The 25,383-nt window shown below is 38.6% G+C and overlaps 3 protein-coding genes across 5 annotated transcripts in view; 1 reads left to right on the top strand and 2 right to left on the bottom strand.

The window, feature by feature from the left end:
• The window catches only part of Pdcd11 (programmed cell death 11), a 45,026-nt gene extending 43,484 nt beyond the window's left edge, over positions 1–1,542 (bottom strand). For both annotated transcript variants that reach the window (XM_076834212.1, XM_076834213.1), the window contains exon 1: positions 1,460–1,542. The gene's annotated coding sequence lies outside the window, so the exon portion shown is untranslated. The remainder of the gene's footprint in view (positions 1–1,459) is intronic.
• A 125-nt stretch (positions 1,543–1,667) lies between these two features.
• On the top strand, positions 1,668–8,093 carry Atp5mk (ATP synthase membrane subunit k). Of its 2 annotated transcripts, none has more exons than XM_076834182.2 (4): positions 1,668–1,787; positions 6,124–6,219; positions 6,310–6,402; positions 7,380–7,488. In XM_076834182.2, exons 2-3 carry the CDS (start codon positions 6,133–6,135, stop codon positions 6,397–6,399), a joined length of 177 nt encoding a protein of 58 aa, XP_076690297.1. In that variant the 5' UTR covers positions 1,668–1,787; positions 6,124–6,132; the 3' UTR covers positions 6,400–6,402; positions 7,380–7,488. The 2 variants fall into 2 exon arrangements, with proteins under 2 accessions (XP_076690297.1, XP_076690296.1); XM_076834181.2 differs by lacking the exon at positions 7,380–7,488 and adding an exon at positions 7,987–8,093 and having other exon boundaries at positions 1,674–1,787.
• Taf5 (TATA-box binding protein associated factor 5) lies at positions 8,091–25,089 on the bottom strand. The gene is made up of 11 exons (XM_076834180.1): positions 24,513–25,089; positions 21,415–21,652; positions 17,504–17,819; positions 16,604–16,767; positions 16,359–16,494; positions 14,179–14,299; positions 13,424–13,553; positions 10,757–10,921; positions 9,612–9,789; positions 9,243–9,420; positions 8,091–9,144 (listed from the first exon to the last, which is right to left on the bottom strand). The coding sequence occupies exons 1-11, from the start codon at positions 25,069–25,071 to the stop codon at positions 8,927–8,929; spliced, it is 2,403 nt and encodes an 800-aa protein (XP_076690295.1). The 5' UTR covers positions 25,072–25,089; the 3' UTR covers positions 8,091–8,926.
• Between the last annotated feature and the right edge of the window lie 294 nt (positions 25,090–25,383).

Raw genomic sequence — 25,383 nt, 5'->3', positions numbered from 1 at the left:
AGCTCAGAAGGCTGAGGCAGAAGGGTCACAAATACAAAGCTAGCCTCAGCAACTTAGTGCAGCCCTAAGTAATTTAGCGAAACCCTGTGTCAAAAAATAAAAAGGCGGGGCTGGGCTTGTGGCTTAGAGGTAGAGTACTTGCCTAGCATACGTGAGGCACTGGGTTCGATCCTCAGCACCACGTAAAAATAAAGATATTGTGTCCTCAAGACCCAATTCCATAAATAAATAAATAAATAAATAAATAAAAGGGGGGGTCTGGAGTTGTATGAGACACTAGGTTTGATCCTCAGCACCACATAAAAATAAATAAAAACATTGTGTCCGTATACAACTAAAAAGTTTTTTAAAATAAAAATAAAATAAATAAATAAAAAGAGCTAGGAATGTGACTCAGTGGACTGAAGCACCCTGGTTCAATGACTGCTAAAAATCAGATTATAAACCATAAACAAAGAGCTTGGAAGTGGTGCCTTGGAAAAGAAAGCAAGCTTCATAAGGAAAATGCTTCTGAGCTTAATGTTAAAAGATAAATAGGAGGGCTGGGGCTGTAGCTCAGTGGTAGAGCACTTGCCTCCTAGGTGTGTGGCCCTAAGTTCACCACATAAAAATAAATAAATAAAAATAAAGATTAAAAAAAAGATAAATAGGAATTTGATGGGTAGGAAAGTAATGTATGAAAAAGGAAAAGTGGGTGACCTTGGGAGACTCAATAAACACTAATAATTTGCCTATCAATTGTTCAATGGCTTGCTATTGCCTTTGAACAGTTGTTCAATTAGATCATAGGGAAAATTAATGCATAATAATTAGAGTTAAATTCTAAAAGGTTGGGATTTGGAGAAAAGATCTGAATTAGAAATTGGCAGTTTATGTTTACTTTGGCAAGTAAGATTCTTATGTGGGGAAGCGAGAGAGCAGTAATAAAGAATATAGACTGGACTGGTAACGAGGAGACTTGCAGAAGGAAATCGGGTAGGATTTAAATGCAATAGCCAAGAAACCATGAAAACCAGAAGTAGGTACAAGTGAGAACAGAAAATAGGAGGTATTGGTTCTGTGAGATACTTGGAAATAAGAATCTAGAAGGGCTCGAGACTTAATAGAAGTAACGACCGGGAAAGACCTTAGGGTTTGGAATCAAAGTATAAGTGCGGGCTTCATAGAAACAGGAAAGTGCAAGGGATTTAGTTCGCTGGGCACTCGACCCTCAATCTTATTTCAGACAAAAGGAAACCGAGGCTCCAACAACTAAGGCCATTCAGGAGAACAGAAGGAACTTAAGCTATTTCCCGAGGATAGCTTGGGGTTACAGGAACCGCTAGAGCAGAACTGGGCTCGAGTGTACAAAGTACTCAATTCAACAGGTGGGTGCATGACAAGGACCCGATGTACCTAGCCCAGAAGCGGATCTGAAAGCCATGAAGTTTCCTCCCTTCTCGCTCCCGACCTCACTCACCAGCTCCGCGAGCCTCTCTACCCCGGAGTAGGTCCAGACGTACTCATACACGCGGAGACCAAACCTACAAGCGCGTGAAGCTCTTCCGGAAGTGTGGGCGGGCCCAACACCCTACTTCCGTTACTATGTCGCTGCCTGCAGGCCTGGGAAGCTTTGTATAGACAGGAAGCGGAAGGGCGGGACTTGGAGCCCTCACCAATCGATGCAGAAGGCTGAATCGCTGTGGCCCGTTAAAATCGAACGGAGGAGGTGGCTTCTTCCGGCTGGGTCCAGGAGATAGCTGTGTAAGTTGAAGGACGTCGGCTGTCGAATTTGTGGCTTTAACAGGGTAAGTCAGGAGGGCTCCCCGGCTCGGACCTAGTACCTCGGCTTTGTGGAGCTGAGCTAGACTTTCTGATTCGGGAACTCCACGAGGTCTTTTCTTTGGGAGTCGAGAACTGTGGGGAATGGTAAAGGGGCTAGAGAAAATGAGGATCGAGGCCTAAAGGCTCCTGCAGCAGCTAGGAAACCTCAGAGAGCAGCGGTTAGGCTCAGCCGCTTTCCGAAGACTCTTAAATTGCTTTTTCTAGTGGGAAAAGATGAGACCCGACGCAGAAGTCTCCCAAGGTCACCCACGGATAAAAATTGAATGAGGACTCGGACTTCTGACCCCATCTCTCTTTTCGCCTGTATGGCTGTGGATGTTTGTTGACACTAAGTTTTGATTAAGAAACTGGCAACCAAGCCCCCTTTAGTTGTGCGGCAACCTTTTTCAGAGCGAGAGCTAGTGTGGCCTGGCGCTTGCTTTTTTCTCCAGGCCTGCGCACGAACAGCGAAAGGCCTTCCTGAGAGAGAGCTGTAGCTCTCTCTTGTGTTTGGTTTTACCCCTAAGTGATGAACTCACCACTCCAGGTGGCTGTCCAATCAGACAGCAGAATAGCAATATCGAAGAACAGAGAAAAAGCAAGGGCAACTGGTCATTTTAAGCCTTTAATGAAATGACCATTTTATAGGCAGAGACAGGCTTGAAAGGATTGGTTATATTTAATACTGGTTAGTGGCTTAATTAGAAATAAATGAGGAGATTCATCTACTTAGACCTTCCCATAAGCAGTGTTTAACATTAAATCACAAGTTCACAAGGAGTGTTAGTTGATTTTCTCCTTCATTTACATAGCTTTCTAAACTTAGGTGTGACAAAGACAAAAGCAAGTTTCAGTTCAATTATTCCATAAAGGGTACTCCAACATGAAGGTTCCTGATCTTTGCCCTAAAATAACTTGCCCTTTGTTGAAAGGTGCAGACCTAGATGTTTTGAGGTTTACATCCATTGTTTATCACACCAGCAACATTTCCACTGCCCATCTGTCTCAATCTTTTCTGTGTTGACCTCCTTTAAGACACTCTAAATTTCAGTTCCTATACCATGCCCTTTCCTAGGATCAAAGTTGTTTTGAGAAATATCGAACATCAGCCTTCTATGTTGTGTAAGTTAAGAGTGAAATTTAAAGCATCATAATATTGTTTCAGTTGGACACCACTCCCCCCTAAAAAGTTTTGTTAGACACGAGGTAATAGGGGTTATCAGTTAATGACTTGAAGAAGTTAAGCCATGTTTTCTGTAGGGTTTCTCAAGAACGACATCAGACTAGACCTGGTGGCGCCTGCCCTGTAATCCTAGTGGCATGGTAGGCTAGGGGAGGAGAATTGTAAGTTCAAAGCCAGCCCCCACAATTTAGTGAGACCCTAAGCAACTCAGTGAGACCCTGTCTCTAAAATATAAAAAAGGACTGGGGATGAGGCTCAGTGGTTAAGCACCCCGGGTTCAATCCCTGGTACAAAAATAAGACATCATCCCATAATTTTTTAAAAAAGTATCATGAAATGAATGAAAAATTAGTTTATAATAGGTTTAGTAAAATGAAACAGTTGATATGAAAATACATCATAAAGGGTTTTTTGTTTGTTTGGTACTGAGAATTGAACCCAAGAGTGCTCATCACTGAGCTACATCCCAGTCCCCCCCCCCTTTTTTTAAATATTTTTAGTTGCTAATGGATTTTTTACTTTATTTATATGTGATGCTGAGGATCAAACCCAGGCCTCACACATGCCAGGCAAGTGCTCTTCCACTGAACCACAACCCCAGTCGCCCAGTCCCCTTTTTATTTTGAGATGGCGTCTTGCTAAGTTGCTGAGACTGGCCTTGAACTTGCAGTTTACCTGCTTCAGCCTTCTAGGTAACTGACATAAAGCTTTCTTTTAATGGAGTCTTTCCTAATGGGTTTAAACTGGTCAAGGCCTGTGAAGGAATCTAAAAAAGTTTGGATTTTCTTCATTGATCCAAGAACCTTTCTAAATCAGTTTTCAAATTAAGGTCTCAAATTTTCATTGCCAATTCTTTGCAAGTGAATGCTTTGAATGATCAACAAAGACGTGCCAGTTTCCATAGCAACAACTCCCTCTTCCATTTCAAGACCTAACTGAGTCATTGCCACTGCTTACCAATCTCCACCAGAGATCAACCTGATTGGTCTGTGTTGCCAGTGAACTCACAGTGTGCCAAGTTGTGGTAGATAGGTGGTCACACATATGAATTTCCAACTGATATTCTGATATTTATGGTGACCTTTTGAACATGTCTCTTTTTGGGGGGAGGGGGGTACTGGAGATTGAACCCAGGGGTATTCAACCACTGAGTCATATCTCCAGCCCTTTTTATTTTTTTTTGTTTTGAGACAGGGTCTCCTAAATTGTTTAGGGCCTTGTTAAGTTGCTGAGACTGGTTTTGAACTTGCAATCCTCCTACCACAGCCTCTCGAATCACTGGGATTATGGATGTGTGCCACCATGCCCACCTAAATATGTCTTGGTAGCATTTTTTGGGGGGGGTGGGTATATAAAATTACATTTGATTTTCTGTTTCCATTTCTTCAGTGTTCATTAGAATTATCAGTGGCCTTGTTAAAACAGATTGCTAGGCTCTAGAGTTTCTAATTCAATAAGTCTATGGTGGAATCTGGGAATTGGCGTTTCTAACAAGTTTCCAGTGATGCTGATTCTTCTTAGTGATCTAGACTACACTTTGAGAACCATTGATATGCTCCCAAGATCCGGAAATTGGATTTTTTTTTTTTTTTAACATTACCTGGGAACCTCTTTCCACATCCATACACAAAGTTCTATGCACATTATTATTTCCTCCAACAGAATCCTAATGAACTTTTCAGTTTTTTCATTCATAACAGGTGTTTTTTTTGTTTGTTTGTTTGTTTTTGGTACCAGGGATTGAACTCAGGGACACTTGACCACTGAGGCACATCCCCAGGCCTATTTTGTATTTTATTTAGAGACAGGGTCTCACTGAGTTGCTTATGCCCTGCTTTTGCTGAGGCTGGCTTTGAACTCATGATCCTCCTGCCTCAGCTTCCCAAGCTGTTGGGATTACTGGCATGTGCCCCCACGCCTGGCTACAGTATTTTTTTTTATGGGGTTTTGCTATGTTTCCCAGAATGGACTCAAACTCAGATCCTCCTGTTTCAGCCTCCTGGCATGGTGACACACATCTGTCATCCCAACTACTCAGGAAGCTGAAACAGGAATAATATTTCTGTAAAAAGAAATTCCTAGAGGAAAAATGAACTAGCTAAATGGAAGAGTATACAAATAATTGATACTACAAGTTGTGCTTTAGGAAAATTGTACCAGTTTACACTCCAAGCAAGCTTATAATTTTTTTTGCAAACTTCTATTTTATGTCTACCAGTTTTCCTTTTTTTTTTTTTTTTTTTTTTTTGGTGCTGGGGATTGAACTTGGGGCCTTGTGCATGCAAGGCAAGCATTCTACCAACTGAGCTATATATCCCCAGCCCTATATTTTTCCTTTCCTAAGATAATTAAAATGTTTGCCCGGGTTTTTTTCCTAGACTTTTTGGTTTCACTGTTCATTTCAACATCCTTTATCTATTTTGGAATAAGAAGTTAAGAATTTCAGCTTTCCCACCATCTTCAGTGGCTAGTATCAACTCCATTTAGTAGATGTTACCTTGTCTACCCTCCCTTGGAAGTCCTAAGTGACTTATAATAGGGAGCTGAGAGTTAAGCTAATTGGTGTCCACCTGAGAAAATTTGAAAGTATCATAGGCTCCAACTTTCAACTAATCTTAAAACTGGTTAATTCAATATACAGTATACTAATGTGACTAAAACTTGGAATTAAAAATGTTAAGCTATACTGGTTCAGAGTGAACTTAGTAACTACTGTGTTCTTTTCCTATGCTGGATGATGTGACATATTCTGGGGTGTTTATGAAATTATAATCAAGGGGTTGGTGTTGTAGCTCAGTAAGAGAGCTCTTGCCTAGCACATGTTATGCACTGGGTTAAATCCTCAGCACCACATATAAATTAAATAAAGGTATTGTATCCATCTACAACTAAACATTTTTTTTTTTTTTTTAAAGAAAGCAGTCAAGATGAAGTCCTACTTCCAAAAGCTCCTCTTAACTGGCAAGGCTTTTGTCACCATTTTTGCTACTCCTGTGTTGGATGAAACATAGATGAAATTTTACCACAATAGTTATTTGCACTGACTTTAGAGTTTTTTAACTAAGAAAAAATCCTTATTTTATTTTAAATTTCTTCAAAACCAATTTATTGTTGCTTTCTTTTTTTTTTTTTTTAAGATTGAAATAATGGCAGGTCCAGAAAATGATGCCCAATTCCAGTTCACTGGTATTAAAAAATATTTCAACTCTTATACTCTCACTGGTAGAATGAATGTAAGTATTGATGATATCTTTAAGGAGTTGTATTTTTCAATAATATGGATATAACAGTAACTTTTATTTATATTTTTCTTTCTTTTTCAGTGTGTACTGGCTACATATGGAGGCATTGCTTTGGCTGTCTTATACTTCAAGCTAAGATCTAAAAAAACTCCAGCTGTGAAAGCAACATAAATAGTAAGTTGACATTTCCAAGTCCGTAACTAAGCCACTTTGATGTTAGGGGCCTCCCTCCCCAACTATAAAAGTAAACTATTGTCATTTTTTGCAAATATTATTGCATATAAGCAAGCAAGCAAGCAAAATTTGCCCATCTTATTAATCTATTTTTGTTCTTTTTAACTTTTTTAAAAAATGTATTTCATTTCCAGTAGTTTCGGGCATGTCTTTAATTTTATAACTATTATGATTTGAATGCACATGTTCATTGACATAGGAACTATACTTCACAGAAAAAATCTAGAATTTTTTGAAGATAAATATTACAATGAATGTTTTTGAGCATGAAATATAGTCTATATCTATGAATGTTTCCTTAGGCTGAAGTGCTTTCCCAAAGATTATGGGGTACCAATTTTCTAAGGGTATGTCTTGTCTATCCAATGTGGAATCTTGTTTCTAATTTTTGCAAATTTGATGAGTAAAATAAAGTTGTTTCCCTTTTTTACTATTTGTATTTTTCTTAAAATTGTTTTTTGTCCTTATTTGTTAGACAACTTGCGTATGCTCTTTACATAATACTTTTTTTGGCAGTGCTAGGAATTAAACCCAAGGCCCTGTACAGCCTGGGCAAGCACTCTTGCCACTTAAGCTGCTCCCCTAACCTTAACTGACCTTTTGTATACAGTTACATATGTTCTTTTCAGTAATTTCTTTGCTAGTTTCAGTTTTCAAATACTGAATTGTCTTTTCCCTGAACCCCCATAAAGTTTATTTTCTTATATTTTCTCCTCAGACTCCTTTTGCCCATTCTTCTTTTGTATGTATGGTGCTGGGAATTGAACCCAGGGTCTTGTGCATGCAAGGCACATACTGTACCAACTGAGCTATATCCCCAGCCTCTCACTTGCCCATTCTTAAATGAGTAACTATCTGTGGCATTAGTGGCAGGTAATATTCAGGAATCCCCAAATTCACATCTTTATCTAATATAGCTCTCCTTCAGATTCTGATTTTCTTCTGTGAAGTTTTTCCAGTCAAAATTGTTGACCTTAGGGATTGCATATTCCAGAATGATCCATGGCTTCTTCTTTACAAAAAGGTAGTATTTTGCCCAATTTTCTATGCAAGTTAACTCCTAATTTGGGGAAAGTGGTAGTAGCCTCATAAAAAATGTAAAATTATGCCTCGAATTTTAAATAACAGATGGATATCTCCTTTCTGCTACTTAAAATGTTTGCCTTTAAGGTCATACTAAATTTGTTGGCAGTTCTTTAAAGGTGGAGCATTAGGTTAAAATGCATCAATCTGAGCAACACCTTGTTTAGGCCTTACCTGTTTGAGAATCTGATGAGGGCTGTGTTTGTGGCTCAGTGGTACAGCACTTGCCTAGCATGTGTGAGGCACTGGATTTGATTCTCAGCACTACACAATAAGTAAAGGTATTGTGTCTGTCTACAACTAAAAAAAAAAAAAAAAAATTAAAAAGAATCTGATGAATTTACATTCAGTTTCTGGGGATTTAAATAGTCCTATTTTGTAATTACTTAAAAGTAGTATTGGAACACATTTATGTCAAAATTGTCTTTGCTTTGTTTATAGGATTCTAAAATGTGTGACCTCATCTGTTAAGTTCCCATCCCTGGAGAAGCTAATGTCAACTCATCATGTAATATTCAATTTGTACAATAAATTATGAACCTGGAAAAGCTGGTTGTCTTTATTTACAAGATATCAAAAATATAAAAACTGTACAAAATGCAACAAAGGCAAAAACTGGCAGTGACTTGGTCTAAATCTTTTAGTTTTCCAAAGCAAGGCTCAGTACTGGAGGTAAGCAACTGAAATGTCTGTCTGACTTCAAGTGTACTAGGTTGTATATGTAGCCATTTTAGCTGAAGTAGAACATGATAGCTAAATCTCTTCACCTGTTTTTAGAGTGTTTTGGTGCACTCGAAACTCAGAAGGTATAAATTGAGATGTTAGTGGGTGGTTGTACTTCATCTACATCTTAGGAAGGAATTATAGTTCACCCTACCCAGTTACATAAATTCCACTAATCATGGGCCAAGAAAAATGTTAGTGGGTCATTTAACATAGTACTTGAGTGCCATACAGTAACTTCATTTTTACAGCAGAAACATACATGCTCATAGAATTCTTCAGCTAAAATTCAAGACAGTATTATATTTCTTAATTTGAATCTTGAAGCAGGATGAATTTTTAAGATCAAATTTTTTTCTAAACATAATAAATTAAAATAGCATTTGAACAGAAAATGCATAGTTTCCACACAATCCAAAGCACCATAAATGTCCCCTCCACGAACATAGTATCTCTCTTATTCAACTAACGGAAATTAGTTAAATGTGGTTGCTGTAGAAACGTGGAACTGTCCTGTTCAGATTTTCTAAGCAGCATACTTCCAGATCCATATAGACAAAAACATTCTTTGTAGCTTAAATATTAATCACTGAGGTATTTGCTTTTTAGTCTCCCTTTTTCAAACAGTAGCTTCCAAAAGGTCTTTAATACCGATGGTTTATTGCGGACTATAAGCTCCTGCAGCTAGAACCAAATTTCTTCGAGTAAAATGGAGGTGTACAACTGGTGTTGATTTGGTCATATATGTACCCAATAATAACTCCTGTGAATTCTCAGGTAAATTTATATGCCCAGTGGCTGTAGTAAAGTCATCAGTCTCTAAATCTTCAAATGCTTTGATGGCATCCCATAACCGAACTGTATTGTCCATTGAACCTAAGGGGAAGTCAAAGGAAACCATTAGTTGCATCCATCATATTTAGATTCTGACATTTTGCTGTATATATTTTATATGTTTGCCACAAAGCCATTACCTGATGCCAAAATTTCACCATCTCTACTAAACCTAAGTGAACAGACTGTGTCAGTGTGGCCTTTTAATTCTCCAACCATCAAACCATGTCCAATATCCCAAAGGAGTACTCTGCCATCTGTTGCTCCTGTAGCCAGGAATCTCCCATTGGGAGAAAATGTCAAGGAATGAATTGGTCCCTAGAAAAGAATTCCATGGAGAGTATCAAAGTAGAGTTAAATATATCTAAGGAAATAACACAAAGTTAGAATTTTAGTTTAGTGGTATGAATGTTATCTTTAAAATGTATGAGTCACTGGTTACTTTAAAAAATACATTTATCTGGAAATCATCTTTGAGTGCTGGAATAATGAAGTTTTATATAAAATACCTTGTGTCCAGTGAAGATCCTTACACAATTACCATTCAGGACATCCCAGAGCCGCACAGTTCTGTCTGCTGAGCCCGTAGCAACGTAATTTGAATTTGGATGAAATCTGGTACAATTCACATCAGCAAGATGACCAGCAAATATCCTTAAAGGCTGATAATGGTCTGTAGCCCAGAGCCTTTTAAAAGTTATGAAATATGAAAGATGATAATTAGGAGTTATAACTGTAAAATGCCAAAATAGATGGGTTCCCATTAAGCCAGCCAACTATATGGAAGAAGATGGAATGACTGAGACATTCTTTAGAAAAAGAATTGATCTGGTACGAATCTTTAGCTTTCATAATTCTTTTTTTCTTTTTTTGAGAGAGAATTTTAATATTTATTTTTTTAGTTTTCGGCGGACACAACATCTTTGTTTGTATGTGGTGCTGAGGATCGAACCCGGGCCGCACACATGCCAGGCGAGTGCGCTACCGCTTGAGCCACATTCCCAGCCCCTCATAATTCTTTAATTTTATGTACTTTCTGTATTTAATATTCTATATTGCCCCTTCCTCCTCTTCACTCCTAGTTTAGTCTAAACCATTAAAATATATTTTCCCCTAGTTTTGTGAACCATATAGTTTCTAACCTGAGGTACCTCATCTGGAACTTTTAAAGAGACAACGATAGGGAAACAAAGCTACTCAAAGTGGTAATGGAAGAAATAATCATCTAATGGGGGAGATTTTATAAGCTAACTTAAAAAAAAAGCAGGACTCTTGGTATAGACATATTGATATGGTAACTCCTGTCCCAAATTCATTTTCAAATAATAGCTATAAATTCAGATGTTCTCCAAAAGTTGTTCTTTTGGTTTTTTTTTTTTTTCTTTTTTTAAAGAGAGAGATAATTTTTTTTTTTAATATTTATTTTTTAGTTTTCGGCGGACACAACATCTTTGTTTGTTTGTGGTGCTGAGGATCGAACCCGGGTTGCATGCATGCCAGGCTAGTGCGCTACCACTTGAGCCACATCCCCAGCCCAAGTTGTTCTTTCTTAAATAATGGAAGTGAAAATTAGGTTGGATGAAGTTGGTAATGCTCAACAAGAAACCAGTTTGTTCACTGAATAAACACAATCACAAGATTACCATGTTCTTACCGAGCTACTCGGTCGTGGCCCCCTGATACAAAATAATATCCATATGGAGAAAACTGTGTGTCCCATACTGGATAGTTGTGTCCTTTATATCCCACCAAGCAAGTAAACGTTTGAAGGCTCCACAATCTAACAGTTCCATCCTCTGAAGAGGAAAGCAGGTAGTTCCTGAGAGAAGAAAAATTGGTACATTCCCAGATTATATTCCCAAAATAACATTTGGTTACCTGCCCAGATTTTCCTTACATTTGAACATAAAACGTAACTTATTAACATGTTACATCACTCTCAATTTATACATGGAATTCACAGATACCAAAAGCTGAAAGTACTAAACTATTGTTAAAACCAAATGTTAGCCTTGACATTACTTATAGTGAACACCTACTGAATGAGATTAGATTATTTTTAAAAAATAATAAAAGGATAAATGTCAGTTCTTTAGAAAAAAAAATGTTGGGTAATAAAATGTATAGTCAAAGAAGCTTAATTGGGAAAGTTTAAGAAACGTGCTGCTGCTTTGGGCTGGGGATGTGGCTCAAGCGGTAGCACGCTCGCCTGGCAAGCATGCGGCCCGGGTTCGATCCTCAGCACCACATACAAAGATGTTGTGTCCACCAAGAAGTAAAAAATAAATATTAAAAAAAAAAAAGAAATGTGCTGCCATGTAAAACTCAACAATTTTTGGCTCTAAAATGGAGATGCTATTTTCCTATTCTATATAAATTGTTTAAGAATTAAAGAGGGGATTGGAAGTGTAGCTCAGCAGTATAGCATGTGCTTTGCATGTATGTAAAGCCCTGGGTTTAATCTCTAGCACCCACCACTACAAAAAAAAAAGGCTTTTATGGGCAGTGGGCAGACTACAAACATGGTAACAATACTCTACAAGGATAAATACAAAACCTGACAGTTTTCACTAAAATCAGAATTAAATCTGAAATCAAATAAAAATGTATCATGATCTGTCTGGGGCTGGGGCTGTGGCTCAGCAGCAGCACACCTGCCTGGCATGTGCAAGGCACTAAGGTCAATTCTCAGCACCACTCATAAATAAATAAAGATCTATCAAACACTAAAAATAAATAACTAAATAAATAAATATATATATAAATAAATAAATATATATAAATAAATATATATATATATATATATATATATATAAATATATATTATCTGTCAAACAACAACAACAAAAACTCATCCAAAAAGTTTCATAGAGGAGGGGCTGGGATATATAACTCAGTTGGTAGAGTGCTTGCCTCGCCTCACATGTACAGGCCCTGGGTTCAATCCCCAGCACCATGGGAGGGAAAAAAAAGTTTCAAGAGGAAAATCTTAATAGATTGAAAGCTATTATCTAGCTAAGTAAGATACAGATGGTCTTATGAATATAAAATACCCAACCCATTACTATACCTTACAGATCATGAAAAAACAGGTAAATAACTACATACATACTTTGGAATCATATGGCTAAAGTGAAGAAAGACCTAAAATACCAATAGCAATTATAAATTTCCTTTTAGTATCTTCTTAATTTTTGACATGGTCTTACTAAGTTGCCGAGGCAAGTCTCACAATCCTCTTGCTTCAGCCTCCTGAGTAGCTAGGATTACAGGTACACATCACATACAACAGTGCCTGGATTTCTTAGTACTTTTTTTTTTTTTCCAAATAATATGTTATATTTTGTGCATGTAAGAGTATGGAACAACAAATCCCAAACATGATGTATAAATATAGTACACCAATAAAAATATGGAAAAACAAAGAAAAAAGGCAGTCTTTAGTACTTATTTTTTTAGTTGTAGATGGACATGATATTTATTTTACTTATTAATTATTTTTATGTGGTGTTGAGAATCAAACCCAGTGCCTCACACATGCCAGATGAGCTCTCTAACTCTGAGCCACAACCCCAGTCCTCTTTATCTTCTGATTATACAAAAGATAAAGTTCCACTTCATAGTTAGTATGCCATTAATATCAGGAATTTATTTTTTATGTACCAACAGACACAACGCAAGGACTCAAGCAATTCAACCCCTAATTAGGGTTATACAAAGCTAAAGCTGATTTTTGAAACCCAGTTAGCTCTGAACTGTGCATCTTTCAAAAAAAATTTTTTTAGCTATTAATGGACATTTATTTCATTTATTTACTTATATGTGGTACTGAGAATCGAACCCAGTGCCTTACACATGCTAGGCAAGTGCTCTATCACAGAGCCACAACCCCAGCCCAGAACTGGGCATCTTGAAGTCTATAAATTGAGATATATATGAAGTTGCTATCTTGTACTCCAGTACCCCAAAATGAATTAGCAAATGGCAAGATTATAAAAGGTTATAAATGAGGTCTAGGGTTATGGCTCAGTGGTAGAGCACTTGCCCCGCACATGCAAGGCCCTGGGTTCGATCCTTAACACCACATATGAATAAATAAATAAATAAATAAATAAATAAATAAATAAATAAAGTCTTTTAAAAAAAGGTTATGAATGATAGGCAACCATGAGATTTTTCTAAGAAAATTTTCCAGGCATTTGTACTATGCTTCCAGATATTATCTCTGTAATATGGAGGTAATATAAAAATACCTTCCAGATATTTTTATATTACCTCTACATGGTATAGCAGTATTTAATTTTTATTGTTTGTATTTTACCTATCTGGACTGAAGCTGGCTCCATAGACAGGCCCACTGTGACCATATAAAATCTTCAACTCACTTGCAGTTTTCTCATCCATGATTCTTTCTAAGACATCGTCTGATTCTTTGTCTATGAGGTTAAGATCTAAAATGGTCCAGAAATATTTTTTTAAAGTACATTAATCAAAACATTTTAAGACAATCACATTATAGTTCAGGAGAAGAACTAACATTTGAATAGTTCTTCCTATATACCAATCACTGTGCTAACATCTCTAAATTAGGTGATATCATCCCAGTGTGTAGAAGATGAAACTGAGGTTCAGAACAGTTGGTTTGCTAGAGTGCACACAGGTACTCAGTATTGGAACTAGATTGAAATTCAAGTTTTTCCATTATACCACAATGTTTTACAAAAATGAAAACTATGTAAATACACAATGATTTTAAATGTGTTACTATGGTTAGATAATTTAAGTTTAGCCAAAAAAAAAAAAAAAAAACCTTTAAAAATGGAATTCTGAACTTATTAGATCTTTTTTACCCAATTTTATGGCTGAAACAAAAAGTATTATTCTACTATTTAAGAATACTAGCACCCCAGTCTCCTAATAGTTATTCTGATGCTTTTTCACTGCTGGAAATGTTAGCATCTTTAAAGAAATTAAGTGAATTTCTGAAAAAATCAGTATCTCCTATGTATATTCCATGGAATCAAGACTGGTGTAGACTAATGGAAAGCTCACACCCCAAAAAGTCATCTCAGTTACCTGATGCTTGTTTGACACTACGAAGCTTTTTGGGTGTCACAGACCAGACTCTAACTGTTGAATCTGCAAAACCTCCAGCAATCAGACTAGAATCATCAGTGACATCCACTGCAGTAAGGCCCTGCCGATAAAAAGAAGTTTTAGACTAAACAGTACTCTTTTAAAGGAAAAAAAAATACAACCATATGTTAGAGACTTCATAATGATGGCTATTTTTCTCATATAAAAAGATAATTTGAGGGGCTGGGGATGTGGCTCAAGCGGTAGCACGCTCGCCTGGCATGCGTGCGGCCCGGGTTTGATCCTCAGCACCACATACAAACAAAGATGTTGTGTCCGCCGAGAACTAAAAAATAAATATTAAAATTCTCTCTCTCTCTCTCTTTAAAAATTTTTTTTTAAAAAAAGATCATTTGAGATTATATTCCCCTATAAAACCCATGTCTGAAAACTCTTATTTGAAAAACATGTTATTATTTACCCACTTTTTGCCCTCTATCTATGGAGAACATAACAGGAAACAAATGCTGTTTTTTGTAGTTTACTGAATATATCATCAGTAGCTTACTGTATCTATTAAGATACGTAGGGTTTTTTGTTGTTATTTTGGGTTTTTTTTGTACTGGAGATTGAACCCAGGGGTCCTCTGTCACTAAGCTATATTCCCAGCCCTTTTTGTTTTTTATTTATTTTTGAGAACAATATACAACTTATGGCATGGATTAATTAAGACACTTTTGGCTGCAGGTGACAAAAATCCATATGAAACTTTCATGGGGGGGGAGGGTCTGGGCCCACATAAAGGAAATGTCCAGAGTTACACCAGCTTAAGGCATGGTTAGATCCAGGTACTCAAGACACTATCCAGTCTCCAGCTCTTTCCATCTCACAACTCAGCTGTCATCTCTGTCAGTTTCATTCTTGTGTAGTTTTCTCCTTGGGGTGGCAAGATGGTCCCCAACAAAATGGGGCTTACATTCTATAGGGTTAGGGCAACCAGCTGTTATCATTTAAGTGAGAGAAGAGTTATGCATCAGGCTCCAGGGGCAGGCAGTGACTATTCAGTCCACTCTTCAATATCCCCATGGTTTCATCCATAAAATGGGTAATGTGGGATTTGAAAGATAGTGCAGGTCAATAAGGAAATCAGGAAGTCTGGATTCCATCCCTATCAATGTGTGACCTTGAATTAGTCATTTCATTTCTCTGGGTTTAAGTGTCTTCCTATTTTACAGTTACTCATGTTCCTGGTTTAAATTAAAGGTAGGGGGATTAAACTTCTTCTACCAAGCTTCTACCGGCCTGCAGGGTTTTGTCCTGGAGGAGTCTTAAGGCTCACAACACAGGGAAAGCCCCATAAACAGGAGGGGATGCAGTCTAGAGTTTGGGGGGACAACTCCAATTTCTCATTAGCTACGAATCCAGGCCACATGTCTCCATCTCATGTTCAAGAAATATGGTGGCCATCCCCAGTGGAAAAGGCCAGTTAGCCTGCTTTCTCTAAGAGATTATGCACAAGTCTGCCCACCTAACCTATCCTGGTTTGGCTTAGCCCAATGAGGAAGGGAATGCTGCAGATATCACAATTCATATGCCAGTATCTCAAGCAACATATCCCTTTTCACTTTTTGAGACAGGTTCTCATTAAATTGCTTAGAGCCTAGCTAAATTGCTGAGGCTGACCTTGAACTTGAAATTCTCCTGCCTCAACCTCCCCAGTCGCTGGGATTATAGAAGTACACCACCATCCCTGGCAAGACATGTAGAATGCTTAATAAAAAATATTAAGTTTAGGGTTGGAGATATAACTCAGTTGGTAGAGTGCTTGTCTCGCATGTACAAGGCCCTGGGTTCAATCCCAGCACCACAAAAAAACAAAAACAAACCAAAAAAATATTAAATTTATATGAATTTTTACACCAAATTCAATAGGGATGAACCAGTCAAAGACTGGAAGAATTCTAATCAGTGAAATGAGGAACTAGTATAAGCAAGGGTCTTTTAAACATGGCCTTCTATCTATTCTCTATAGTATCCAATTCTCTTTTCCTATCTTTAAATTATATCAACAATTTAAATGACAAAACTCCATTTTAGTTAACACATTTACATTTCTCCTAATAGTAAATCACCATTTTATATGACTCTCTAGGCAGATATTGTCCAATTATTTTACCAACCTGGTAAGCATTGAGGAAAGTATAGAAACAAATGGAGGGTAAGCAGTCTGGCCCAAGGCGCACTCGTTTGGTGGTTTCTTTCATATTCATTATCTTATCCAACTTATCTGAATCTTTCAATTCTGGAAGAGGGATTCTGTGGGGGTAAGTGGGGAGAGTGGGAATTACTGTTTGAATATTAACAAACTCAAATCCTGTGTAACATATCTTAAAGCTCCATACAAATGCTGAGGTTTCTTCCTCACCTGTTTTGAGGTGGAGCATTGGGATCTTGTTTTTTGCTTTTGGATCCAATACTATCTTTTTTAGGCTTCTTCTTTTTAGGTTTTCCTTCTTCATTTTCTCCTTCCTCATCCTCATCATCCAAAGGTACCTCAATTTCTGGTTCTTTTAACAAACCAAAAAATACCTACAAGTCAAAAGAACCGGCATTTTTTTAAATTAATTTTTTGTTCATTAATATACTCTTTGCACATCTTTGACAGGATGAATCACAATTACATATAGTAATTTATGCCCCAAGGCAGGGTTCTGAATTTGTTTACCAATAGCCATATGCCCCTTTTTCTTTACTAACAGAACCCTGATTTTATTGGAGTAGTTAAATCATTTCTGTTCTCAGGCTCCCTTGCAACTAGGAATGGACATATAACATAATTCTGAGTATATTGGGTATGGTTTACCAAAAAAAAAAAAAAAAAGTTTATCTCCTTGATAAAAAAGGAGATTCAGTCGGCCTTTTGTCCTTTCCCTTTTTCCTTCCTAGTAGTTGCAATGCTGGCACTGCAACAGCCATTTGTGAGCACAAAGAAGGTCACATTCTAAAAGTGGTGGACCAAAAACTTGAAAGAGCCAGGGACATTGATGGTATTGTAAAGCTACCATGCCAGTCCTAGAGGACCTTCCTCTGCATTTCATTTCACTTGAAGATAAACTCCTTACTTGTTTCAGCCACTGTAGTCAGGGTTCTGTTAATGCAATTATTCCCAAATCCTCACATATATACACCGTCCTTAGGGCATGAAATTTTAAATACAGTGTAAAATTATTCTCAAACTAGCTACAAAAAAATATAAATTATGTAGATGAAAATGTTATGATTTTTCATAATCTGCATTATATAGTTCTTAGGTTTATTCCCATACCTTTGATTTGTTTGCCTCTCGTTTAGCCTCTCCTGCCAAACTTCCCACCATCGCATCTATCTGTTGCTTACTACGCGGCATCCCATCAAAGATGTCAATGTAGAGGTGCTCCTGAACTATGTTCCATATCTGATTGTTCTGTTTCTCCTGAAGATGCCTCTTCAAGAGTTGGTACGAGTCACGGGAAATACGCAGAACAAATTTACTTGTTCGAAAATCCAACATGGTTTCATTCCCTTTCATGTGTTCCTTTTTGGTAAGACTAGATAATACTCGTAGGTCATCCTGGTAATAACATTCCTGATCTCCATGGAACCTGTTTCAGTGATTTTAAAAAGTCATTTTTCAATGTAATCATCAAGGGATCTGCCTTTCCCCCATATATTTATAAACCATCCCAGAATATTTTCAGAAAACCCTGAACTAAGCTGTAGGACCAGAAGTAACTCATTTAAAAATTACTATAATTCAGTTTCTAAATTTGTCCTAAAAATGACCAATTTAATTCTCTAATGAAATTTATCATTAACATTTTTAAGAGAAGAATTTGAAATAAACATCATAAGTGAATGAAAGATAAGATACCCACCACTGTTAGACAGTTTCTTTTGTTTACCATCTTTGATAGACATTTGAGAATGTCAGAGCTCTTACTTTGCTGAATTATTTTTTCTTTAAACCCTACATTTTAAAACTTTATTATAAAAAATTTCAAACACATATAAAAGCAGAAAATGTTATATAGTGTATTCAATGTACCTATTACAGCCTCAACAACAATCAATACATGGATTCTCATAAATCCACCATTTTTAATTATTCCCAATGTTCTTAATATCAAACATTTATTAAATACTTATATTTAATACTATTACTAAAGAACAAATATTGATAATAAACAATAAGCATTTCCATTTACTATTCCAAAAGCAATTAAATAAAGCCTTCAGCCTTACAAACAATTGGTAAATTTAAATGTGCTTCTCTGTTTTAACAAATCTTAACTTTCCTAAAAAGTAAAATTAAAGATATATATTTGGCACTAAGAGCAGCATTAAAGAAAAATATTTATAAAACAATGACTATCTCTGGAGGCTGAGGCAGGAAAATTCCAAGTTCAAGGTCAGCCTCAGCAACTTAGCAAGTCTACCTATCTCAAAATAAAAAGGACTGGGGATGTGGCTCAGTGGTAGAGTGCCCCAGGGTTCAACCCCCAGTACCAAAAAAGAAAACAATGATTTAAGATATAGGGCTCTAGCTCTGAGATACAATATCAATGGATTCCTAAACTATTACTTGTTACCCATATAGACTCATCATTAAATGAACTCAGAGTTTCTAAGATTTGAATGAAATTAGAAATCTCAGCCTCTTGGGGTTCATATCAATCACTGCCTATTACCTTCATCTGAGCATGGTGGGGTCCTGGCAAAGGCTGAGCTTGTCCATAACTGTCTGGGAGACAGAGTCCTCTATGATATTTCAGCTTCCTATCTTCCTATGAGGGGAGATGGCTATAACATGAGACTGGAAGAGCAAGAGGTATTTTTTGGGGGGGCGGAGGGAGTACCAGGGATTGAACTCAGAGGTACTCAATCACTGAACCACATCCCCAGCCCTTTTTTGTATTTTATATAGACACAGGGTCTCACTGACTTGCTTAGCACCTTGCCATTGCTGAGACTGGCTTTGAACTCAAGATCCTCCTGCCTCAGCCTCCAGAGCCACTGGGATTACATGAAGGTGCCACTATGCCCAGCTCACAAGAGGTTTTTTGATGATAGTACTGTAAGAGAAATTAGCTTCCAGAGTAGAAGTTTTGTCATTGTCAACCTTAATATTTTTTTTAAGAATACTAAGCTACAGAGCATTTCTATACTTTCTATGAAGCATCCTACTATAATAAATGTATACAATGACATAAGAGTTCTATTGTTCCTCTATCACTACTGTGTTATCTGACAAGTCCTGGCTTCAAGCTCTATTACTTGCCTTAAAGAGCTCTCATTCAAACTATTAAATGCTGCTTTCCCTTGGCTTCTACAGCTCAACACTCTCCTGATTTTCTTCCTTTTCACTAGCCTTTATTTTATACTTTACCATTAAATGCTAGAGCTCCCCAAGGCTTGGACTTAGTTCTCTTATTAATTTTATATTCTCCTACAATCACATCCATATCCATCAATATTGCACATAACTCCAATTTATGATTCCACTCCTTATTTCTCTAAGCTCTTATAACAAGGGAAAAACAGGAAGGGGAAAAGGTGACTATTGATTGATCAGGTTTGGAGGTTACTTAAATGAGTTGGAGCATATCTGAATTGCAACTAAAGACTATTCTCATACCTGACAAACCAAGTCCTCTTCCAGAGTTTTCTATGTCAGCTGAAGGGAATCCCTATGCATATGGGGGGCCAGAAACCTGGGATTATCAATGATACTTCCATCTCCTTTACCTCCATATTCAATCCATCAAGTGTTTCATCAGTTGATCTATTTCTCTTTACCCCCACTACCACAACCATGATCTAGTCCTGTTTCTCAAATGCTATTAGCATTTGAGGTAGGACAATTCTTTAAGTATACTACCTGGGGCTGGGGATGTGGCTCAAGCGGTAGCACGCTCGCCTGGCATGCGTGCGGCCCGGGTTCAATCCTCAGCACCACATACAAACAAAGATGTTATGTCCGCCGAAAACTAAAAAATAAATATTAAAATTCTCTCTCTCTCTTTAAAAAAAAAAAGTATACTACCTGCCTATCCTAGAACATTCAGTATCCTTGCTCCTCCCCCTAATCACTATGACCACCAAAACAAATAAAAACAAAAAACAACATCTCCTTGCATTGGCAAATGACCTAGGGAAAGAAGAAATATCAGCCCTAATGAGAACCACTCAGAAATTTCTAAGACTGGTCAATCAATAGTCAGTCTCCTCACCATCTGTTCCCCATACCATGCAAGAAAGATCCTTGAAGTTGCACATTTAATAATGACATGGCCCTCCAATGACTTCTATAGCAGAAATGCCTCACTACCCCCAAATATCCAAAACACCTGAATATTAGCTGGGCACATAGACACCTAAGACCACATTCCCTACCTCCTTTGTATCTAGTATAACCACTGGCTGAAAAATTGTAAATGTGTGTATCTTCTAGGAAGAATGTGGCCTTCCCTGCTGACTATAACAGAGATATGACTACTTAGAGCTAGAAAGCCATCATGTCACATGGTGGAAGCTTCATGACAAGAATGATAGAACAATAAGGCCAAGGGAGCCTGTATCCCCAATAATCAAGGACGCTTAAAACCAGTTCTGAACTTTTCTACCTTTATGAGAAATAAACTTTGACTATGTTTAAGTCTATATTTAAGTCTCTTCTTGGGTTTTCAGTCTAATCTATCAGTTTCTTATTGCTCTTAGATAAAGATAAAAAGAAGAATTTTATTTATGCCATCATTATTTTCAGTGACTCTCAGTCAAATTCAATCCTACTCAATACAACTCTCTTCTGCTCTAAGGACAAACAGAATTTCAACGTGGTCTAAGAACCTATTGTTCTAGCCCCTAACCAATTTTCCAGCTGCATATTTTATCATAACCCACCCCATTCTCTATTCCAACTACTGTAGTCTTCTTTCAGTCTTTGCAGCTACCATGACCCTCGTGCCACAAAGCTTTCATATATGGTTTTCCCCTCTTTTCTTTATCTGATTAATTCCTACGCAATCTTCAGACCTCACCTTAAGTATGGCTTCCTCTGGAAGCTTCTCCTGACTTCTCCAATTCAATAATATCCTATGCTAGATTCACAAAGTACTTTCTGAATTGCAATTTTACATTTGTGTGATTACAGTTGTGTGTATGTGTGTATAAATAAAATATATGTAAAAATCCACATACTTCTCAAAGAATGATTTTGCTTCATTCTCATGTTGATTATAGACTAGCTCCAAGTACATGTGTACAAACAGAGGATAAAAGAGTTGGGATAATTCTGCCCGATGGCAGTCCAGAGAACATTCGATGAAGTGTTTCAGTCCACTATAATATTCTTCATACATTGTAGGGTCTCCTTGTTGGTTGTAGGCCGACAAGACAGCACTGACATCTGGCTGGTCTTCCACAGCTACATTTCCAACTGTTTAAAAAATGAAAGACAACTTTTAAGAAAATGATCTGATATGTACCATGTGACTACTGCTGTTTTGATATGCCTCAAAAGTAAACTGTTTCTCAGTTTGTCCCTTTCCTCTCAACCTCTCTTCCCCAACCCAATCACATAATCTTTTAATAGGATTTTGCACTTGTTTCAGTTACCCAGGCCAAAACCCCTTCACATGTATACATCTTAAAATAAGTTTTCAAATCAATAACAAAAAATTCAATATTTTTCCTAGAATTACATTATTTTTAAACACAAATTGTATAAAAAATCATATATGCAGGGATGAGGCCCTGGATTGAATCCCCAGCACCACACACATAAATACATGCAAATCAAACAGTTTATTAATCTCCTCTCAAGGCTCAGTGCAAACGGCATCTCCCACCACCAAGCCACCAGCTATAAACATTTCCCACTCTCTGAGCTACCCAAATAATTTGTGACATTGCTGCAATATTTTCTGTCTCGTGTGTGTGTGTGTGTGTGGGGGGGGGTGATGGGAATTGAACCCAGGGCCTTGTGAATGCGAGGCAAACACTCTGCCAATTGGGCTATATCCCCAGCCCAACGCTTTCTATCTTGTGTTATTTTCATATGTACACATGTAAAATGTCAGCATTTTAGGATGCCTTTTATTATCTCCAAAAGATAATGAGTTGTTACTCAATTATATAAGCTTAAAGCAACCTCCGTAACTACTATTTCAAGGCAGAAAACATGGGTATTTAGTAACATAGCAATGCCAAACAATGATACAGTTGTCAATCAAACCTGACAATACTGGGTTTTGAACCTAAGGCCTTAGTCATGCTAAGCAAGCACTCTACTGCTGGGTTCACAGCTATGGATCACTCTGATGGCTTCTTTTCCTCCTTTCTGGTTTCTCAGTTAAGATCTAAAAATAAGCTTCTGAAGTGCTGGGCATGGTGGCACACACCTACAATCCCAGCCATTCAAGATGCTGAGGCAGGAGGACAGCAAGTCCGAGGCCAACTTCAGCAACTTAAGCCCTGAAAAACTTAGTGAGACACTGTCTCAAAATTAAAAATAAAAAAGGTTGGGGATGTGGCTCAGTGGTTAAGAGTCCCTGGGTTCAGTCTTCAGTACCAAAAAAAAAAAAAATGATGATAATAAACTACTTAGCAAGGCCCTAAGCAACTTAGCAAGACCTGGTCTCAAAATTTAAAAATATTTTTTAAAAGGGCTGGGGATGTGGCACAGTAATAAAGTGTCCCTGAGTCCAATCCTCAGAACCAAAAATAAGTAAAAAGGCTTCTTAAGAAATAAGAGATAATAGCAATATAACAATATGATTTGTTTTACAGTTCATTCACAAAATTCAGTATTCAGAAAAGATTTTTGGTAGAACACATCTGCAATCTCACTCAGGAAGCTGAGAAGGAGGATAACAAGTTCAAAGTCTTAGCAAGATCCTGTCTTGAAATAAAATGTGAAAGAAACAGTGGTATGTGCTTTGTGTGTGTGTGTGTGTGTGTGTGTGTGTGTGTGTGTGTTTGCATGTGTATAAAGGACAGGGAGGCTGGGGATGTAGCTCAGTGATAGAATGCTTCCCTAGCAATGCTTAAGGCCCTGGGTTCAAACCCCAGTAACCCTACCCAAAAAAAGATTCTTCTCTGGGGCTGGAGTTGTGGCTCAGTGGTATAGCACTTGCCTGGTATGTGTGAGGCCCTGGGTTTGATCCTCAGCACCACATATAAAGAGATAGATAGATAGAAAGGAGATCCATTGACAACTAAAAAACTATTTTAAAAAAGATTCTTCTCAATCACATTTTAGCACATTTCTATTTATGGATTAAAATGCTATGTATTCAAACTTCACTTTTGGCAATGCTACAAAGATTAGGCCTCCTAAGTACAGATTAGCTATGAGAGGGCTGCACTGGATAATTTAATTCAATATTTATTGATCACCTTTGACATCTTATATCCCATAAAAGTTTCACTGCATGGACTTTGTGACAACAGTTGCTGAGAGAAAGTGGGGGACACAAGTTTCAGGAATGAATACAGAAGCATGAACTTTTCAGAATTAGGCATTTCATATATATCTGAGCCTCATAATAACCTATTTAATAGAAAAAACTCAACCTTAGGAACAGGCAACACACAAGTAAAACCAGTAGGGACAAAAAGGTCTGTCCCACACCTGTTCCTGAATTTGTGGCTCTCAAATTCTGCCATACATTAATACTCCTTAAAAGCACTATTGCAGATTCACAGACTTCACCTCTAGATAGTCAGAGCCTGGACTGATGCCTAACAATTTGCATCCTCAAAACATTTAACACTGGTGGTATGTGGCCCATATTTTGAGAAATATTGCAACACTGTGTTCGATCAGTCCCTGGCTTAGTGGTCCAAAGCAAGTCCTCAAGAAATCTGTTTCCTCATCTCTATAGTGGAAGTAATGTCTACCTCACAGTTCCATTGGGAAAATTAAAATATATAACTTAAAGTACTTATAGAACAATAGTAGAGAACTGTACAAATAGTGTTAGTGCGGACCTGTCCAAGGCTCAAAAGTCCAATAAGAGGAAAATCAAAAATCTGAGCTCCCCGCCTTTCTGCGCCCCTCTTCCCCATGCATCCCGCTGCTCAATAGCTCTGCTCAGCCTCTAGCTGGAACTGACAGCTAGGAAGAGGGTTTGACTGCGCAGCCGGCGCACTGGAGAAAGGGGCGGGCATGTGGCCCTAGAGGCGGGCCCAGGAAATTCAAAACAAGCCCGCAGAGGTGCAGGCCTGCCAGCCCCTGCCTTCCCGGCTTGCTCCCCTTTGAGCCGGTCCTTCTTCCCCTGGACACCGCGGCTCACCTTTCCCCGGAGCCACAGAACCTGAAGCTGATCCTGAGACGACTGTGGCCCCTGAAGCACCAGTGCTGGGAGGATCGGAGGCCGTAGAGCCGGGGGCAGAGGCCGTGACCCGGCTGAGAAGCGCGCTCGCCGCCTCAGTGCCGGCACCGTCCACCTCTCCCGGGGTTCCGGAGCCCGCCACTGCCTCTTCCAGCAGCCGGGCCTCACGGCGCAGCGCCTCCTCGGCCTCTCGGAGGTTACTCTGCCGTAGGAATTGCAACACCGCCAGCAGAGTCTGTCGGTCGTGGGGAGCGCCGGCCTCTGAAGCAGCGGTGGGCACCGGGGCCGCCCCCGCCGGGGCAGCAGCAGAGACAGCCACCGCGGGCTTGGGGGTCCCGCCATCCCCGCCAGCCGATGACGATGCCGCAACGTTCCCGCCGCCGCCGTTGGGGCCGTTGTTGGGAGTGCCGCCGCTACCCTCGCCTGCGCCGTCGCCCGCCTGTGGAGGTAGCAGCGTTGGCGGTCCCTCAGGCTCTAGCTTGACCGCCACCTCCGTCTGCTCCTCCGCCAGCGCCGCCATCTTGCGGCTGAGCCACCTCGCGCCGTTAAGCGTGATTGCGTTTTCGCCACATGGAGGGCGGGGAGGAGCATTTCACGACATCTGTGGTAGGCAATTTACGGCAGGAGGAGGAGCGAAAGAGAAGGAGGAAAGGAATAGGCGTGAGAGCTACTTTCAAAAGTGAGTGAAGGGCAGGCAGGAAATGGGAGCTGGTGACCGCCTATTACATTTGCTTGATAATAATTACCAATTATTGCTGGCCAGCTATATACACGCACTGTGATAGACATCTTACATGATATGTCATTTAATTCAGCAATCTTGTCCCCATTA

This window comes from Callospermophilus lateralis, chromosome 15, assembly GCF_048772815.1.
Source record: "Callospermophilus lateralis isolate mCalLat2 chromosome 15, mCalLat2.hap1, whole genome shotgun sequence".
In the NCBI taxonomy this organism is placed as follows: Eukaryota; Metazoa; Chordata; class Mammalia; order Rodentia; family Sciuridae; genus Callospermophilus; species Callospermophilus lateralis.
The sequence above is the reverse complement of the archived record's forward strand: the minus strand, read 5'-3'. Positions and strand labels throughout refer to the sequence as shown.

Bases quoted from the DNA above. Each gene is read 5' to 3' on its own strand.
- Atp5mk (XM_076834181.2), top strand. From the start codon at position 6,133: ATGGCAGGTCCAGAAAATGATGCCCAATTCCAGTTCACTGGTATTAAA. The intron at 6,220-6,309 runs GTAAGTATTGAT...TTTCTTTTTCAG, and splicing joins CTCTCACTGGTAGAATGAAT to TGTGTACTGGCTACATATGG.
- Taf5 (XM_076834180.1), bottom strand. From the start codon at position 25,071: ATGGCGGCGCTGGCGGAGGAGCAGACGGAGGTGGCGGTCAAGCTAGAG. The intron at 21,653-24,512 runs GTGAGCCGCGGT...TTTTTTAAACAG, and splicing joins TTCTGTGGCTCCGGGGAAAG to TTGGAAATGTAGCTGTGGAA. The intron at 13,554-14,178 runs GTAACTGAGATG...GGACCATTTTAG, and splicing joins TAGTGTCAAACAAGCATCAG to ATCTTAACCTCATAGACAAA.